Source organism: Sander vitreus, chromosome 5 (assembly GCF_031162955.1).
Source record: "Sander vitreus isolate 19-12246 chromosome 5, sanVit1, whole genome shotgun sequence".
Lineage (NCBI taxonomy): Eukaryota > Metazoa > Chordata > Actinopteri > Perciformes > Percidae > Sander > Sander vitreus.
Genome location: NC_135859.1, coordinates 22779151 through 22798655, shown reverse-complemented (window position 1 = coordinate 22798655; position 19505 = coordinate 22779151). Strand labels below are relative to the sequence as shown.

General features: G+C 38.9%; 1 protein-coding gene across 7 annotated transcripts in view; it reads left to right on the top strand.

The window, feature by feature from the left end:
* The first annotated feature begins 55 nt into the window (after positions 1-55).
* dmxl1 (Dmx like 1) overlaps positions 56-19505 on the top strand; it is a 57409-nt gene continuing 37959 nt past the window's right edge. For 5 of the 7 annotated variants that reach the window (XM_078251046.1, XM_078251050.1, XM_078251047.1 and 2 more), the window contains exons 1-15: positions 56-413; positions 2289-2528; positions 3469-3594; positions 7493-7570; positions 8127-8205; positions 8364-8508; positions 8809-8875; positions 9295-9479; positions 10398-10614; positions 13083-13263; positions 13933-14109; positions 14275-14516; positions 15439-16156; positions 16954-17075; positions 19019-19108. In XM_078251046.1, the coding sequence (XP_078107172.1) occupies positions 2442-2528; positions 3469-3594; positions 7493-7570; positions 8127-8205; positions 8364-8508; positions 8809-8875; positions 9295-9479; positions 10398-10614; positions 13083-13263; positions 13933-14109; positions 14275-14516; positions 15439-16156; positions 16954-17075; positions 19019-19108 (2514 nt within the window). In that variant the 5' untranslated portion in view covers positions 56-413; positions 2289-2441. The remainder of the gene's footprint in view (positions 414-2288; positions 2529-3468; positions 3595-7492; positions 7571-8126; positions 8206-8363; positions 8509-8808; positions 8876-9294; positions 9480-10397; positions 10615-13082; positions 13264-13932; positions 14110-14274; positions 14517-15438; positions 16157-16953; positions 17076-19018; positions 19109-19505) is intronic. The other 2 variants (XM_078251051.1, XM_078251048.1) reach the window with 1 other exon arrangement.

Below are 19505 nucleotides of genomic sequence, written 5' to 3'. Positions count from 1 at the left end.
GGGATAATTTTATCTGTCAAAAAGCAACTACAAGGACCATAATGCATTGCAGCGAAACAGTCATCATGACACATCTTCAACATAAGGAAAAGCTTCCTCCTTGGAAGCTTTTTATCTGCTAACCTTGCGGAGAGGTTGGCTCCTTCTTATGGTTAGCATTTTGAGAAGTAATTAAAAAGCTACTCGTCTTGGCAAGCAGATATTGACAGACACTAAATGTGTGCCAGAAGTGACCTACAGCTAGCTTTCTAGCTCGAGCTCGCTAAAAGAGAGCTTAACAAGCTAGTACGCGTAAACGCCAGCTAACTGAGGAGACCTAATAATTTAACATTAACGTTCATCAAAGAGAGCAGCTGAAAAGGATACCTGTTATCGTTGTATCTACAGGACATATTAGAAAGTAGCAGCACAAGGTAAGTCTCTAACACTGGTCGTGTTACGGTGTTTAACGTTATGTTATTAACTGCAGATGGCTAGCTAAACTTGACAGCTAAGTTAGCTTCATGATTCGACGACTTGTAAACAGAGCGCTGATATGGAGTTTTCGCTTAAAATCAGTGAGACAGACACTAACAATTATTTTTTTTGTATTCATGTGACGCAGTGCTAGTCAGATGTGTCATTTGCTAACCCTATCACGTGAGTTGCCACAGCATAGGGAACATAACTCACATTGTCTCTAGTTATAAAATATCCCAACGTTGCTGCTGCACTTTGTATTAATGTTGTAGACCAAACTTTGACATTCAAGTACTTGTTGCCCAGTTACAAAAAAATTTGTGGTGTAAGGTTAAAACGACAAGTGATGTAGATACCCCAAAAAGTGAGACAACGTTACTGTATATTAGTAAAGCTTTTAGATAAATGATATGGATTAATTTATTCTGTGAATGTTACTTTACTCAATTGTCCTTACTTGTTCCTGCAACAAAGTTTAGTGGACAAACACTGTAAAACAAGTTGTAACACAAAGGAGATTAACATGGCTTGCAGTGCTGAAGTAAGGTGTAGCCTTCATTGTGGTGACCTGCTTGGCCCACTGACACCTGCTCTCCACCCTTTTAATAATGGCCTTTTTATTCTATTCTTTATTGGACTTGCTTTGCTGCCACTGCCAGCATACAGAGGTGAAATATTGTACATTGGCCTACACGGTCAGTGCTGGTGTTATCTGTTACCCACCCAATAATTCACCCTACTTCTATCACTTAAGTACCTTTGGTAGAAATTGTAATACAATGCCTTTTATAGTTTATACACTTTCAGAATAAATCTAAAATCCTATATATGGCTTAACTAGATTTATCCTGCAATGGCAGTCATACAGTTGCCTCTTTATTAAATACACATGACAATTTCTACCTGGGCAGTACACAGAACCTGATGTCACACTGCTAGAAATTCCTACTTCCCAGAGATTATGTGACACTGGACCAATGGACTTGTACGTCATCAGCTACTTCAGCATCACCTTGCTTGTCCAAGGTCATATTTTATAGGCTCCCAAAAAGCCCTCCCCTATATTTACCCCTGATGGTAATTCAAATACCTATACACATGCTAATTAGTTTGGCAATTATCAAGCTGACTACATTTGTTTGGCAGTGAAATAACTTTTCATGATAACCAGCTGACACAATACAAGTCAATTTTATTTATAGTGTCAAATCATGACCAGAGTTATTTCAGGACACTTTACAGATAGCGGAGGTCTAGACCACACTCTATAATTTACAAACACCCAACAACACACTAAGTGGCATGGGTTTTAGGATAGGCCACCAGGATCAAATGAGCTTTCGTGCCAAAGCTCCCATTGTGAGATTCTATGCAGTTTTGGACTAGTGTGCAGGAAGGTTTGAGAATACTTTGCTCTGTAAGCAAAATACGGTGCAACAGAAACAATTCACAGACCGCATGTTTCCTTCTTGATAACATAACATGTGCATTATGTTAAATCAAATTGCCCTAGGCTTTACTATGGCAGCTGTGGCTCAGGAGGTAGAGGGACTTGTCCTTCATTCACGAGGGCTAGCCATTCCATCTCTGGCTCCACATGTCAAAGTGTACTTGAGCAAGACACGAATCCCCATGTTGCTCCCGATTGACAGGCCATCACCTTGCATGGCAGCAACAATGTGTTATGAATGGGTGAATGAGGCAAATGGTGAAGAGCTTTGTCTGGGAAGCTAGAAATGCACTATATAAATGCAGTCCATTTACCATTTAGCCTAAACCAAAACATTCTCTGTCTTATGTTTTTATCTCTCTTCCTCTCTTCCTAACAGCAAGCCTGTAGAGACACTGAATAGAAATTACAGGCCACAGACAAAGATGAACACATCCTTCCCATGGTTTCCTATGAATCTCACCTGGAGTGGGTGGGTGTTGTGAGAAAGGAGAGAGGAGGACAGAGCACATAGGGACTATAAACAAGAGCCATGAATCTCCATCAGGTCCTCACGGGGGCTGTCAACCCTGGAGACAACTGTTTCTCTGTAGGGAGCGTCAACGATGTGCCATTCACGGTAAGATATTTCAAGCTCTGGAAATATTTCCCTTCGAGCCATTTAGGAGCTCCAATTCTTAGGGGGTGGCCAAACTGATGTGTCAGAACAGATTCTTGTTAATTTAATTGTTTTGAATGTAGTAAGCGGAGCAAAAGTACAGATTGTAAAAAGCACTGATGCCAAATAGGCTTTGCTAAGGGTAGTGTTACCACATGGACTAAGGCTACATCCACACAAATGTGTTTTTGTTTTAAAAACGCAACATAGCAGTGTGGATGTAGCCTAAGAAGGAAGTCAAAGTCGTCATCCTTACCTTGCCTAAAGAAATAAGTATTTAGTAAAAATGTGCTTTGTTTCAGGGGAGGTGGTGCACCTCCACTATAAAACCATGTAGACAAAACACCATTCATGTGATGTGTTACTTACTTAATTAATCAATCTAACAGATAGGGATGTGTTAGCTTGAACAAATGCTTATTTTTATAGTTGTTTTTCAAATTGCATTAGAATGTAGCCTATGTCCTTGTGTTACATAATTTAGGTCATGCTTAATAGTGCAAAAGCACTTCCCTCTACTGCAGGAAGTCCTTGTTTACTGAAGGTTTTAGGACTGTCAGAAATATATGTCAGTACCTCTGACTGCTTTTGCACTCTGTGACCTCAAAGCAAACTCTATGAGACACTACTGCGATGCTATTTAGAGAATGGATCAATAGACCTATTTCTCTTTGTCTGTCCTCTTGTGAAGGAGACCGAGTCAGTAAATCGGGGCTCATGTGAAGATCTCCTCCTGCGAGCCACAGAAAGAGAGCGTTGAATTCTAATCCTATCTGCCTGTACTCCAGAGCTGTCATATGGTGGCAACTGACTATCATTTGACACAGTGGCACTCTCTGGGTGGATCTGAATTTCATCTTCATCTCTTTCCCCCTTTTGCTGTCTCCTTGTCTCTTGATAGGCCTATGCGTCAGGTTGTGATGTGGTGATTTTGGGCAGTAACTTTGAGCGACTGCAGATCATCCCAGGGGCCAAACATGGCAACATCCAGGTCGGCTGTGTCGACTGCTCACTGCAGGGTGGACAGGTAAGAATAATGGAGTAGTGTTGTGTCATGTTGGGTTCTCAGGCTGATGTGCAAACCAGGATGTTTCTGTAATACCATACCATTTGTTGAGCACAAACATTTCAGTTTAAATGAATATTTATTTTTAAAATGTTAATTCAATGTATTCATAGTGTGCTGATAATCACAGGAATGCTTATTTAAATGAAAATAACTTGATAGGCATTGTTGTTTTCTTTATCTTTTAAAAAAAAAAAAAAAAAAAGAATTGGAGAATTATTGTATCTCAATGGAAGATAAAGGATTTGCTACAGAAAATTTTGCCACCATATACAAACAATGAAGGATGTGCGTAATACAATAATAATGCACCATATTTATACCCAACCCTTACTGCCATCCATTGATTTTGACAGAGATCAAACTGCATAATGGGGGATCAATAAAAAAAAAAGATGTTTTGCACAGCACCGTGACGTACAGTTCTGCTTCCTTTTGCTTCGCTTTGTTTTAATGACCATACAATCAGGGTTGGTGGAATGTGTGGTAGGCAAGCTTAGTCCAATTTTGCTAAAATGTCCAGGACTCTGTTGTGCTCAGATTTTGTTATAGATTAATGTAACTGTTTTGCAAGGCACATTAGTGGCAACTCTCGTATTAAGTGTTTGCAGCCTATGTTTTCAGTGAAGAGATTTGTTGGCAACATCAAAGTCTGTTTTCATGAACTTGAGCTTCCTATCATCAACTCCTAGTGAGAGAAAAATCACCCAGTAAAGGCAGGTAGTGGTACAGCAGGCACCTTCACCGATGTAATGCTACTCATAATCCCTTTAGGGACTCCAAAATGGGTTTAAGTGTTGCCACAAACAAAAGATCGGTTGTGATGTTTTTTTGTCAAAAATGGATTGCTTTTTGATGTTTCTTATATTCTCTCTGTGGCACAGAGAGACATCAAGATAATTGCTTGTGTGTACACTTTCAGTTTGCTACAGGAATAGTCTAAATGTAGAACTGGATCAGGTTTTACTTGTCTTGGCGGATTTTCAGGTAGACTTTGAAGGACAGTGGTGTTGGGGTTAGTCCAAGTTGCAGAAAGTATTTAGGAGTAGAGCTGGGCAATATATCGATATCATGATATGAGACTAGATATCATCTTAGATTTTTGGATATCGTAATATGGCCTAAGGGTTTTAATGGCTGCATTACAGTAAAGTTATGTAATTTCCTGAACTTACCAGACTGTTCTCGCAGTTGTATTATTCGCCTTTACCCACTTAGTCATTATATCCACATTACTATTGATCATTTATCAAAAATCTCATTGTGTAAATATTTTGTCAAAGCACCAATAGTCAACCCTACAGTATCGTCGCAATATAGATATTGTATATATATTAATAGTTAATATGTTTGTTTATGTACGCACCAACCACCAAGGCAAATTCATTGTAAGTGTTACTTACTTGGCAATAAATCCTTTTCTGATTCTGATTTATTTGGTCAAAAATATTGTGGTATTTGATTTTTCTCCATATCGCTCAGCAATATTTAGGAGCAAGAATAAAGAATTATAGCCTACTATATATTTGATTAAGGCCTGAAGTATGGAATTCACTGCTAAAAAACTGATGTAAACACTAAAAAACTTGGCCGAGATTCAACACAACACTTGCTGACACTAGTTGTCCGGCTATTAGTCCCAACTCAAGCTGGTTTGGGTTCTTTGAGTAGTTTCTTCTGGAGTTTTGGAACTTTCCCCATAGAGTGATGCTATAAAAACTGCAAAGCTGCTAAAGGTCAGATCTGAATCTGTACAATGTGTACGCTAAATCTCTGCAGGCTTCGTTTATAATAATACTATCTAGCTTGCATTGTTTTAATACCAGTGGCAGTGATTACAAGAAGAAATTTATGTCCAAATCACATACTTACACACTTTTTTTATCAGTGGAAGCCAAAGCAACCCGTCCTAACTACAGTCACAGTATTCACGATTTGTCTTAGTTACTGAGTAACAATGCGGCAAATCAAATAAATGGGGATAATTCCAGGATTGTTACGTCTGCAAACATTTGACACATTACTCCATAAAGATATAAAAGGCAGAAGTCATCATTGCCAGCCCATCACTGTAATTTGGGTTTATTTTTTAATTAGGGGTGGTGGTAGCCTTATTAAAACAGTAGACAGGCCTGATTTTAATTCAAATGAGAGTAAAGATTGCTCACCCAATCCTTCACCACTCCCCTCATGTGATCCTCACATGTCTCAAGCATGGTCTAGCATCTGTTTCAAGCAAGCTCAGTTGGTATTTCTCCATGCGGTGATATTTCCAATGCTAGTAGTTTACACATCATTGTTGAGTACACATCCCCTGTGCTCACACTGGTAGCACTTCAGATGCATTTTGAAAGCATTTATGACCCTTTGCAATGAAATGTGTATTTTCCAAAATCATTATATTGAAAGTCTAATTAGATAAAAGAATACCACATTATTGTGAGACATTACTAAAATTAGAGCAAACAACATAATCACTGAGCGGAACTGCAACCTCCACCGGGCCTCTGCACTATTTTAAGTGTTGTGTTACATGTGAACTTTGTATTGCTTAATGTCATTAGCAAAAATAATTACATTGTTTGATCTCTGTGTTAGACTATCTCACAATTGTAATGCCTATTTGTTGTTCTCAACATGCTTGCATCAGGTCAAAGCATCAGAACTAATGCATGCAGAGCAACACTGGGGAGACAGGACAGGGAGCAACCTCCCCTAAAACCAGAAAGCAGTTGCATTAAATCAACTTTTAAAAACGCCCTAGGTAAAACAGCAGGCTGTTTCTGGTTAAGTTAAACAGGTTTGCTGGAGCTTTAAGATGAAAATCAGACCAAAGAATAGTCAAAATTATAACCACAAAAAATGAGACTTGCCGCCCTATCTTGCACCTGGCGCAGCGCAAAGCCTGATGCAAGTGTCTTTGCTAGTTTAAGACCCACGCAGTAATCAATTTCCCGTCCAGCACCCACGTCGTTTAAATAGCAAATGCACAGAGCTACAGTATATCATTCTTTTACATCCTAGATGGGTTACATTTTGCTCTCACCTGGAATTTGATTAAACGTGATCTGTGTCCTAAAAAAGGATATATTTTTCTTATGTACCATCATGCCATGAGCCATCATCTGTCTCGAAAGATTTTATTAGACTGTGCTGTGTGTGTGTGTGTGTGCGCTGTGTCAATTAATATATGCACATTTGCACGAGTGAGTGTGTGACTCACTCCTTCACAGTATTCATTCTGTGACAGTCGGCACATTATTTACCCCAATAGAGACACAGCTTGTATTATCTAAGACCCAGACCTTATTAAGCTAGTTATTTCTGTGCACTGCCACTGACATTTCCCACATTCAGTCTGTTAAACATTGACTGTGACTCCCATGGAAAGCACTTTAGCATGTAGACAATGTTGACTTAACACTGGGTTGTTTATATCCTCAAGGTATTTTTGCTTTGTTGTCCAGGGACTTTACTAATTTACTATTGAGACATGTCATTGTTTGTATAGTAAGCTACATATTGTTTTAGTTTGCTGCTCCCAATTAGGATCTTGAATAAAGATCTACACTCATAAGACCTACTGTCTAAATTGTCAAAAATATGAGTTAGTAGTATTTCAAAAATATAAAGTCTATTACATAAACATACAGTTGATACTTTTGCAATGAAATGTGTCTTTCAAATGTTTAACTGCAATTTACAACAATAATTTGATAATTTTTTAACTTAAATTGGAATATAATATGTGGAATAATATATGATTCTTGCAAATATGTTTTCAGTTAAACCTTTTTAAATCTGTATCAGAAAATATGTCTTAATATTTAACATGTTGCCTTTTTTTTTCTGCTGACAGATTGCAGCTTCCTATGGAAGCATTGTGTGTGTCTTTGAGCCTGTTCAGCACCCAGATCAAAAAGACACATCACTGAGTGTGAGTAGCCTACATTGTCTTCCAGTCACAGTCATGCATATATTCAGATCCTCCTGAAAAACGAGACTTTTCTCTTTCAGGCGACGCTCTCTTGATATTTGAAATAGATTAAAATATTGTTCTTTTAAACCCATCAGAAAGTCTCCAAGGAAAAACTTATATTTCAAACACATGCACATTCTTACTGAAATATTGTAGAAAGTTTTGCAGTCATTGTCGTGTTTACTGTTTATTCCTATTCTATAGTCTGTGCAGAAGTCCTAGCTTTGTTATGTCAGTTTTGAACAGCCTTCTGTTGTTAGAGAAGTCAAAGAAGGAATCATAAGGAATGGAAAGATTAAAAACAACCCAGTACCTCTTTCAATGCAGAAGTTCCCTGGTATTAGAGCTGCTGTCCATGTGCCCTGATCACATGTGGCCTACATGAAAGCAACTTCACTGTTAGTTCTTGTTATGCAGTTGTAACTACTAATATAATATACCATTTTTTTTCATAATCTGTCCAATTTCTAACAAAATTGTTTTTTAAATGTCTTTACTTTTAACATTTTTACAGAAGTTGAACTGCCAATGGCAGAAGACTGGTCAATTTGTATTAAAGTCTATGGTACGGAACCTGGCCTGGCACCCCACAGGTACTTTGATACACAGTGCCCTCTTAAAGTAACATGAAAATACCAATATACACACGCTCCTGCAGTATATATGCCTTCCTGCATTTTTTTTAAAAAACGGATTATATGATACAAGACATGTCGGTCCTGACAGTGTGGATGTGTTTTTGTGTATTCAGGCAGCACTTTGTTAACAGGCTCTAGTAGCCTCCAGTTGTGGTCTAATGTTGATGGAGTGAAAGATGAGGCTGAAGAAGTGGAAAAGCAGGCAAAGATGACCATAAGAGACTCTCATTCTGCCTGGAGCTGTATCTGGCAAAGCAAGTAAGAACTGAGAAATACAATATCTTCACATGATGCAGGCTACCTTTTTAAGGTGGTGATTCTATATTTTTTTTAAAGGGAGTGGAGTTTTTCCAAAGTAAAATAGGCAATTTAGAAAAACCCACTCCATATAGATTTGTTTTGTAATATTTTTTGATATTCCAATACTATAGTACATCTAACTTTGAATTTACTTGTTTTGTAATTATTTAATTTCAGATGCCATTACTTGCTATCTATTTTGTATCTTGAAACTACAGACCTTTTGAGCATTGAGTTCTTGTTGTTTTTTTGCTGAAGGACGGCCTCTCCAGTCAGTTTAATGAAGTTCTCTCCTGATGGGGAATTCTTTGCTACTGCTGGACAGGTAAGTCGAGCTTTTACCAGGATTTGGACACAAATTAGTGTGCACAAGTCATGTTTGCATTGTATATTTTTATTGTTAAGAAAAGATAAATTGTTCACTCTGATAATATACATTACACGCACATACAGGCCTGAAATACACACACACACATGCAAACCGGACCTACTGTATACACATGCATTAAATGTAGAGATGTCCGACTGAGGAGGCTGCCCATGGACAGGCGCCACGAGCAGTTGGGGGGTTTGGCACCTTGCTCAAGGGCAGGGCACAGGAGGTGAACTGACCAGTACTGGCTATGGTGTTTTTTTTGTTTGTTTTTTTTAAGATAAGGCCTACAACCCTAATGGCTTTAACTTGTAATAGCACATTCAACAGCATGGTATCAATTGTATCCCTGTTAATTCTCTCCTCCTCAGGATGACTGCCTAGTAAAGGTCTGGTACAGCACTAGTAAGTGGAAGTCAGGTGTTTCCAAACTCTTCACACCTCCAGAACCCAGTGTCAGTTTCCAGGGAGAGATGGCCTTTTCATTTGTATACCTGGCTCATCCCCGTTCTGTAACTGGTTTCTCTTGGAGGAAGACCAGCAAGTACATGCCACGGTATGGACACTGTCAAGGCATCATTTAACAGCCCACTCTCTGTAGCCATGATTCATTTATTATCTTTCTGGTTCATTTTGGCCTAAGCTGACACAAATGAGAACAAAAAGAAAACCACAAGGTAACAATTGCATAATAATGGCATGACCTGTTATACTTTCTGTTTATTTAGCAACATAATATACAGAATTGTGTGGGCTGAATGGAAAAGGAAGGAAGTCTTATAAGGAGCCAATTCAAAATAGGTCAGCCACTGTGCAGTATTACAGTCTTACACTATACTCCCAGTTCTGCCCCGCTTTGCCTTTGTTACAGCATTCCTAATACTTCTCTGACTGAAATGTGACAAAGTTCACAGCAGATTTAGCATACAGCAGTATTACTTTGGAAATGACTAGGAAGAGTTACTCTATTCAACCTGTCAGTGGAGATAATTAATGAGACAATAAAACAATGTAATGTTCACTAAGCTTAATATTTGCTGCTTTAAATTAGGCTTTAGGAAGTATTGAAGTGGGTTGTACTGCTATGTTGAAGGCCTGACAATAATCAGTTGCAATAATAAAGAATTGTCTCTTATGCTACATTTGGCAACCTGCTCTGTTTATATATTCCAATTGTCTTAACATTTTTTCTTTTAAATAAACTGGTGTGACATGTTTTTTAATTAAAAGGGATTGATCCAGTCATTTATTTGTCACCAGACCAGTGTCATTACTACTCTTTTTAATCTTCACTTTTTGACCTTTAATTTATCTCTATAGAGGTGTTTCTCCTTTGACCGTCTGTTAAATAGTAATATTGGCATAAGATATAAAAACATTACTGACAAGTTCAGTGCCCTCCAGACTTCATCCTAAATTCCTTGCCATTATCCTTCCTTTATCCCCTTTCTCTTTCCATCCTCTCTCCTAACAGAGGTGCAGTGTGTAATGTTCTGCTCACCTGCTGCAAGGACAGCGTGTGTCGCCTCTGGGCAGAGACGCTTTTGCCGGGTGACAGCCTCCTGTCTACTTACCATAACAACCACACTGGCCAGTACAGTGACACACCCAGGTGTGCTGGTCCTTCTGGGAAAAACGCCTGCAATGGGAAGTCGCAAGGAAGAACAGCACAGGAAGTAAGCTACTCAAATGTAAGTTTTTGCTAAAAATACAGTAAATACACTTCGTTGCCACTTTATTTTGGTACAGCTAGCTAAAACATATGCAGTCTAAAACAACTGCAGCAAATTCCTTTTATGAAGCTTTTAATATTCAGTTTTTGTTTCAACTGTTTAAGAGAAGTGTTGATTTGACTTTATGGTCGTTATACTGAATGGTGTTTATAATATTTACTCTATTAATATGAATCTTATTAATATAAATGGATTGGACAAAATATTAGAAACACTTTATTATAACGAAGTATAATTCAACAGCATTATAACTGTAGCTTCCAAAATGACCATAAAATTGAATCAACACCTCAAAAAATGAAAAGAATGAACATTATAAACTTTATAAAGGTAGAATTTGTGCTGGGCTGTTGTATTTGACCACATTTGTCATAGGTGCGTGTACCTAACAAACTGGCAACTGAGTGTATATCTAACTAAATATATAATAACAGCTAGATACATTTCTCCAAGGAGAGAGCAGGAACTCAAATAACATCAAATATAACTTCAAAAATATGTACTATAATGATGTATAATATGTGTAATATTTCTAAATGGTATTATCAGTTCGTAGATATATATGCACAGCACATGATTAGGTGAAAATTGACAAATGTTGACAAAAGGTAAACAACCAAAGAAATGCTTGCTACAACCAACACAACTTTGACAGAAGTCAGAATCAAAAGAGTTATTTGTTTCAAAATGCAAAAAGAATCACCACAATTTCACTAATAATGACAAAATAAATGGCACAAATGCTATGACCAGCCTACCTTATTTTCACCACTGCTAATGTAGGACATCGGGTGCTGCAGAGATGAGGGAAGAGCAAAGGGAGACTGAGAAAGAAGATAGACAAAAACAGAGGCTTAGTGGAGTTAAAAGGGAAAATTAATTGGCTATCAGACATGAAGGTGGTTTTGGAAGCTTTGTAGGGCTTAATATGAGCATCAGTGAAGAATGTTGGCCTCCTTTCTGTAATCTGTGCTACACCTCAACATTATAGCTTTGATTTTTAATGGTTGTTTTTCTCTCTTTTTTTAGCTGCTTGCTAGCTTATATCTGTAATGGTGGTGTCTTCTGCTTTAAGTGACTTATTTTGTTAACGACAGTCTAGCTGGGCCTCAAATACAATACTTGCATCCATTTTGATATGGGCATTTCAATTGTTATGGGTCTCACTGGCACTTACAGAGCTCAGGGCACATGAGATTACAGGAAAAATAGGTATGCAGATTTCTCCACTGTGCCTTGAGGAGAGTCTGTAAGAGTGCATGTGTGGAATTATTCATTAAAAATCACATACTGTGCTGGATGATCAAGGCAGTTGTCTGAGGTAACTCTCTCCCTCTAAAACTGAATGGATGGAAAGTACCAAGAGAGCCCCATTTTAAACTCCATTTTAGTATGATGCCTCAAGGTGGGATGAACAGTACAGGATTTCTCACAAAATCAATGAAATGATTAAGTCCAAATTGTATCGATAAGGATGCTGAGAATTTCCAGAGGAGACAGTGATATGGGATTTCCACCACAATCAAATTTTTCTACATAGATAATAAACCATTCAAATGTTTTGTATCTGCTTTGTGCACATCAGTATTGCACATGCATACTCTGATACATACATTTATTATCAATGTTTAACAAAGGACTGTTTTGTGGGTGTGATGTGCCAATCTCAATAATACTTGGAGAACCTGCAGCCTTTTCTGTTATAGTACTCATTTTACACCAGAGAATCTGCATAAAATCAGTGAAATTCAAACCCATTATTTTGGTAAATAATCTCCGTGAACCTTAAGATGCGTTGTCTTGACTGCTGTTACAGGGTAATACCTTGTCGTGAGCATTCACAAAGGCTCAAGTCTAGAACTATACACGTTACAGATTCTGCACTGCGAAACAACAGGAAAAACCCAAATTATATAACCTCAGTACCAAATTAAGTTAAGTTTAATTTCAGTTCCCTTTACACACCTCTCTGTCTTGCTCAGCCACTCTTCCATTCTGCCTGTTTTGCTCTAGCTCTGGCCCTGTTTTAGACAAATGAAACACCTGTTCAAAAGCAGGTTTACCATGCATCGCTGTGTCAGCCTGAAAAGAGGAACGGGGAACTACATCATGGAGTTTTACATCCCTGCCCCACTCTATAAAACACTTATATTATACTTATATATGTGTATACAGTATATAAATCTCTGGAGATGCATGCAAGATCACATTGTCTGTGATTTGTACATACATTTGTCAGCTATAGAAAAAGCACACTGATGAACTCAAGGCAGTCTACATTCATAAGATAATGATTTAATTTCTGTTACCACCATCATTCCACTTTGTAAATCAGAATTTCAACATGAAATAACTCTTAGTAGTCACAAGACATTACATTTTGTTTATTAATAATCTAACTTGAATAATGAATGTTTTCCTCACAGTCGACTCTTCAAGAATCATTGGACGCCTCCTTTTATCGGGATGTGCCCCAGCCCTCTCTGACTGGCTGCCTGCCTCACCATCAGAGCCAACACTACAATCATAAGAGGAGCAGCAGCAACATGCCCCATGCCAACGCTCTCTGCCATTTCCACATTGCTGCAAGCATCAACCCTGCCACCGGTTAGACTCAAACACATTAGTTTCTTAAACTAGTTGATAATCCTGTTGACCCTCGTTACAGCATCTTTTTGAACACCAAACAAATATCCTAATTTAAATAAAGAATTTGAAGCTATGAGATGGTACAAAGTACTTCTTAAAGAGAAGGAAAGAATGTACAACGCCTACAGTATCGCAACATATTAGTTATTCCAAAACCAGAGAGTCTGCACGGATAGTTTGCTCTGCTTGAATAAAATCAGCTGGAGGTCAGAGGGCTTCATCTCTGTATTTCTTATGGCACGAAATTGTGTAAACTTTGCAGATTGCCTGACACTGTTTATTTAACATCCCAGTTAGCTTTTCTGCTCAGTGAGATCTGCTCAGAGTAAATGTAGGCATTGTCATTTTGTTCCTGTGTGTGGGGCAGTTTAATTTGACCTGAATCAGGGGAGACTTTTGTAAAAAAAATAAAAAAATAAAAGCCTTGAGGCTGTAGAATTGATTTGTATGCTTGAATTATATTTTAGCATACTTCAAACCATACATATATTCAGGAAAGTGAATTTGCTCCAGCAGATGTATCTTTGTCCTGCATGCCCCTAAGCTAATGGAATGTAAATTCTGTTATTCTTTGCCTTCTTTTTCTAAACATGGTAACAACTTTATCACTTATGGTCTTTAACACAGACATTCCTCTGCTGCCCTCCATCTCCTCTCTGAGTGCTGTAGATGATGAGGAACCTGGAGGACCTTTTACTGTCCACTGGCTCAACAACAAAGAGCTTAATTTCACTTTAGCTATGGAAGTCTTCCTGCAGCAGCTTAGAGGCAGCCTGGAGCAAGGGAATGAGTGCTCTAATGAAGGTACAGAACAATATTTGGATTATGCGTTAACACTTTATTTGAAGGGGTGTGCGTTTAAATCTGGAATAACACTGTCAAAACTAGACAGGTATTGGAATATGCTTTGTTTTCCATACTGATCTTCCGAATTTACATTTGGGCACTATGATTTGCTCTCTCTTCCAGAGCCTGAAGATGAGGATAACTTTAATGAAGAAGACAATGGTAGCAGGCCAAGTAACTCCCAAGTACCTGAGGCTGTGGAGCTTCCTCTGGCAGCAGTGAAGCACCAGGTGGACGAGCTGTTAGAGGAGTGGAATAAAGGGGCAGACATGTTGTTCAGTATCCATCCCATGGACGGCTCTCTGTTAGTCTGGCATGTGGACTGGTTAGATGAATACCAGCCAGGCATGTTCAGACAAGCTCAGGTACGTTCACTGTTGATATGGTTTATGTAAAACAATGTATATTAAATATATGTTGATGTTTTATGAACAAACTTAATCCCTCGTCTTTTGTCTGTCTACAAATATTAACAATCACTTTTTTTTCCTAATTTGTATGGTCACACTTCAGCGATTGATAAAGAAATGCAGAGACACAGAAGTGTTATTATGGGAAACTTTATTTTTACTTTTATAATTTAAAAAGTAACACTGTTAACGAAGCAGACTATCCTTTGGTCTCTCTTTTTAAGCGACTTGTTTGTCTTCACAATTTCAAGAGGCGCTTCTTGGGGAAAGAATTAATTTATCTTCTCAATAAGGTTGTGAGTCATTTTGACAGCTATAATGGTCTAGCTCATATTTCAATGGCTTCTCATCCAGCCGTTCAGACAATTATATTCTAATTATGTGTGACTTCAAATCAAATTCTGAAGTCCCTTGATGCATTTTTATTAGTGGTGAAATAATGAGAGCAGGCTGACTAACCTCGCAGTAAGTCAGCAGGCCCACAGCAGCTAAAAGAATCCCAGGATTCATTGACATTCAGGTCGATAGGTCTGGCTGCTTTAATTTGATAAAACAGACAGGATCTTGGTATTATTATTATTAGCATAAGTATTTTTGAACGTTATTATTTTTTACATATATGAAAGGGCAAACGGTGAAGGCTTTATCCCTCAAGTCTCCATCACTGTCTTAGTGACTCAATTAATAAAAAAAAAAAAAAAAAAGGATCTGTTCCACCTGTGTCATTTCCACATTCGCATGGTAACTTGAGCTGTTCCATAATGTATGATTAGTTCAAGCTAAAATGGAATTACTTGACTGAGCCCTTGTTATCACTAACTCAGAGCTGTAAGTTTCATTTGCTTTAGATTTCATTGCTTTGTCATTTCTCTCTCAGGTGTCGTTTGTGTCCCGTATCCCAGTAGCGTTCCCTACAGGTGATGCAATCTCCTTGAGCCACAGTGTGGTTATGTATGCCTGCAACAAGAACGTGGATCTGGCTATCCAACATGGCCGACAGCGTCCACCGGGGAACACATTGCCTCAAACCAAAACTGCTCTTATAAGCTACGGAGGTCAAGGAAAAGCTTTACCCAACAGTAGTCTTCGACTAAGCATTTTTACCCCCAACGTCCTTATGATCTCTAAACACGCTGATGGCTCCCTGAACCAGTGGGCAGTCAGCTTCGCAGAGGACTCTGCTTTCTCCACCGTGCTTAGCGTCTCGCACAAGTCACGGTACTGTGGCCACCGCTTCCACCTTAATGACCTGGCCTGTCACTCATTACTCCCTCTCCTCCTCACCACTTCACACCACAACGCCCTGAGGACGCCTGAGGCAGACAGCATCCTGGCTCCTCCGGACCCCTACTCCTCTGGTTTCTCTCATCCGACATCGCTGCCTCAAGGGTCACGGCCCAGTCGGGTGTCCCTGGGTGTAGTTTCCCAGGATCCCAATGCGATCTACAGTGAGCTGATTTTATGGAGAGTGGACCCTGTCGGCCCACTGTCTTTGTCAGGCGGGGTCTCCGAGCTAGCTCGAATCAATTCTCTGCATTCATCAGCATTTGCTAATGTAGCCTGGCTGCCCACACTCATTCCTAGCAGCTGTTTAGGTGAGAAAATAGTTGTTTATTGTATAAAAGTTATTGTTTGAAGATTGTTAAAGCAGCACATAATAGAGTACTCAGCAATCAGCCATTTTAGTCAGCACAGCTTCATTTCCAGAATTCCTTTTAGGTTATTTTGGTTTAGTCATTTAAAGTAAATGCAGTTATCTTTTTTTGAATAACATGACCAAATGAGACTGGCTTTGGGACATAAAAACCCCCAAGTTTTTTGAGTACATTTTTAGCTCCTTTGTATATAAATAAATACTTCCTGTGAAAAGGACTCATTAAAACTCTATAAAATCCATGAAAGTTCCAAATAGTATCCCACAAAAGAAATAGTTGCCAAAGTGTGCATAGTCTATATCGGTGGTTCCCAAACTTTTTCACGTCAAGGACCCCTAAACTAACACAAATTAGACCACGGACCCCCATTTGATGAGATTTCATCCCAGGGGCTGCCATCTAATACATTTTCTCCTTTTTAGATGTTTTATTACAGAAAGTGTAAGAAACCCATGACCAAAAATAATTGTATAGTACATTCTGTCATTATGTTATTTAGTGGATGGAATTATAGTACAAATAATTCCCCTTGTGCTGGGGACCCACTGGAACCCCCTCAATGACCCCTTGTGTTCCCCAGACCCCTCTTTGGGAACCACTGGTCTATATGAATTTATAAGAGGAGTCTATGATTTGCTTTTTTGTTAAATGTACTGTACCACAGTGTTCTGTATATAGAACATATATGTTTTGTCTGTTTTTGTGTTTATTTGGAAAAACTGTCTTTCTCTCTTTAGGTGTGTACTGTAATTCTCCCAGCGCCTGCTTCGTGGCAAGTGACGGCCACTCACTCAGGCTGTATCAGGCTGTTATTGAAGCTAAGAAACTCCTGAGTGAGCTCTCCAATCCTGAGATATCAGTAAGTCATTGTACTGGATTTTCAAACTCTGCAGGATATAGTGAGCATTTCAATAACACATCACTGTTTCCCCTTGGACCCTTACAAAATCAGTGAGATAATAAGTTGTTAATTTGCGTTCTTGCCATTTCATTAGTGTCAGCCTTGGATGACTTGGTAGAAAAAGGGGGGAGGGATTTTTGCAGTTCCTAGAACATAACGTTCTTAGAACCCTTTTTTTTCTCGTGTTCCGACTGGACCAATTTGGGGATTATTAAGTTCCTCCTACTTCAGGGCAGGGTCTTTTCCCTTTTCCGCATAAGGTGCTTTCCGACCGGATAGTACTTGTACTTTTTAGAGGAAAAGTACACTTCTAAGCAGTTCTAAGAACAGGGCCACTGGCCAAGTGGCCGTAGGGACTGGTAGGAGGGGTAAGGGAGTGACGCAACGGTCTTTATAGCATCGTCACTAGACCTTAGTGCCACATACCACAACAAAGCAGCATGGAGGAGGCCGTACATGGCCAGCAGTGCCTGCACCTCCACATCAGTCCACTTTTCCGAGTTTCGCATTCCGTCCATTCTCGTAGTTATTCACGTAATGTTTTGCTCAACACAGACGGGGCTTTATTATACTCGGAACAGACCCCGCCTCTGCCTGCTGCTGCGCTGTGGATGTGTGTGTGTGTGTGTGTGACGGCCGGCGAGCCGCAGGACACGCTTGTGGAGTTTAACTCCAAAAAGACAATTAACCACAGGTTCCCGTTAATCTTATGATGGACATGTGTTGTGATATTTAAACAAACGAACTGTCAACGGTGAAATAAAAGCCTCTTATTTACGAGAGCGGTCTGAGAGACCTCCAGCTCACAGCGAGGTGTCTGAGCAAGACTGGCTGAGCGATGAGCTAGAGGCCGGGGCAGGCGCTTGCTGGCTGTCGCCTCACTTGATGGAGGTTCTCAACTCCGAAAACTTTGAAGCAAATTGTCAATTTGGCATCAATTTTCACAAGACTGCCTATATTCGAAATCTAGACAGTTAATTTCTCGCCTAAAACGTTGTCAGAAGTAAATTTAATGATGAATAAGATGGTGAAAATTGTTAAAAATGTCCCGTTGTTGATTGTTGCTCTGACTGCAAGTTCTGAGTTGGCAGTGGGCGTGACTTATAAGTTCGACCAATCAAGTACACCTAGGAAAAGGGAAAAGACCGTGCTCTGGAGTAGGAGCTAAAAAAGTACGCTACTGTGGCCAGAGGAACTTAAAAATCCCCAAAATGTTCCTGTCGGAACACGACGAAAAAAAGTGTTCTAGGAGCATTTAGTTCTAAGAACTGCAAAAATCCCTCCGGTCAGAAAGCCCCTATAGTGGTGGTTAGATGGCTGTGATTATAATAACAAAAGGTCAGTTCCTATGGCCACTTGGCCAGTGTGAATGCAAATAGAAAACCGGTTTTGGGGGAGAGTAGTTGGTAGAACTGTTCAGAAGTGGACTGTTCCTATAACTACGTTCCTGTAACTACTTGGTCGGTACTGACTGTACTGACCTGGACACATTCAAAACACTAATTAAAACACACCTCTTCAGATTAGCTTTCCACATACAATAGTCTTACATTTCTCACCTGATAGTTACTGGTTTTATTGTTTTTAATTGCTTTTAATATGCTTGTTTTATGTGTTGGTTTTATTGCTTATGTTTTTAATGTGCTATATGTGCTGGTTTTACTGTAAAGTGTCTTTGAGTACCATGTAAAGCGCTATATAAATAAAATTTATTATTTTATTATTTAAAAAAAAAAAGTAATCTTGCATTGCATATAAACAGCTCATTGTTTTCTTCAGCACAGATAAGCTATATTTTTCTCATTTTTTTGAAGCACAATTGGCACACTAATCAAATGTTCTGACTATATAATAAATACTAATGCCCAAATAATGTGAAAATGTTGTTTGTTTCTCTTTAGAAATATGTTGGGGAGGTGTTCAACATCATCAGTCAGCAATCCACAGCAAAACCAGGGTGTATTATAGAGTTGGATTCCATTACTGACTTTGTAAGTATACATAAAGAGAAATTGAGTGTTTTTCCTTACTTTCTCTCTTTCTGATCATTGTCTGTCTAACCGTAGAGATACCACCGTAAACATCTTGGATAAGAAGGATATCAACAGAAACCTCTCCCCTGAAATAAAGGATATATAAACTGTAATATATTTAAAAACCAAAGTTTAATCCTACACCATTGGTAGCATAAAACAGTCTGCCGCAGACTTGATCTCAGCTATGACAAGATAAAAACAGGCGCAGAGCAAAACTTCTTTCATCCCCTCTCTCACTTGCAGTTTTCATTAATGGGTGTTTGTGTAACACTAATTTGTGTCAGTGAATCTGCGTACTTGCTCCACAGTGGATGAAGCATGTTAAGTGTCTATATCTGATGTAGTTTGATAA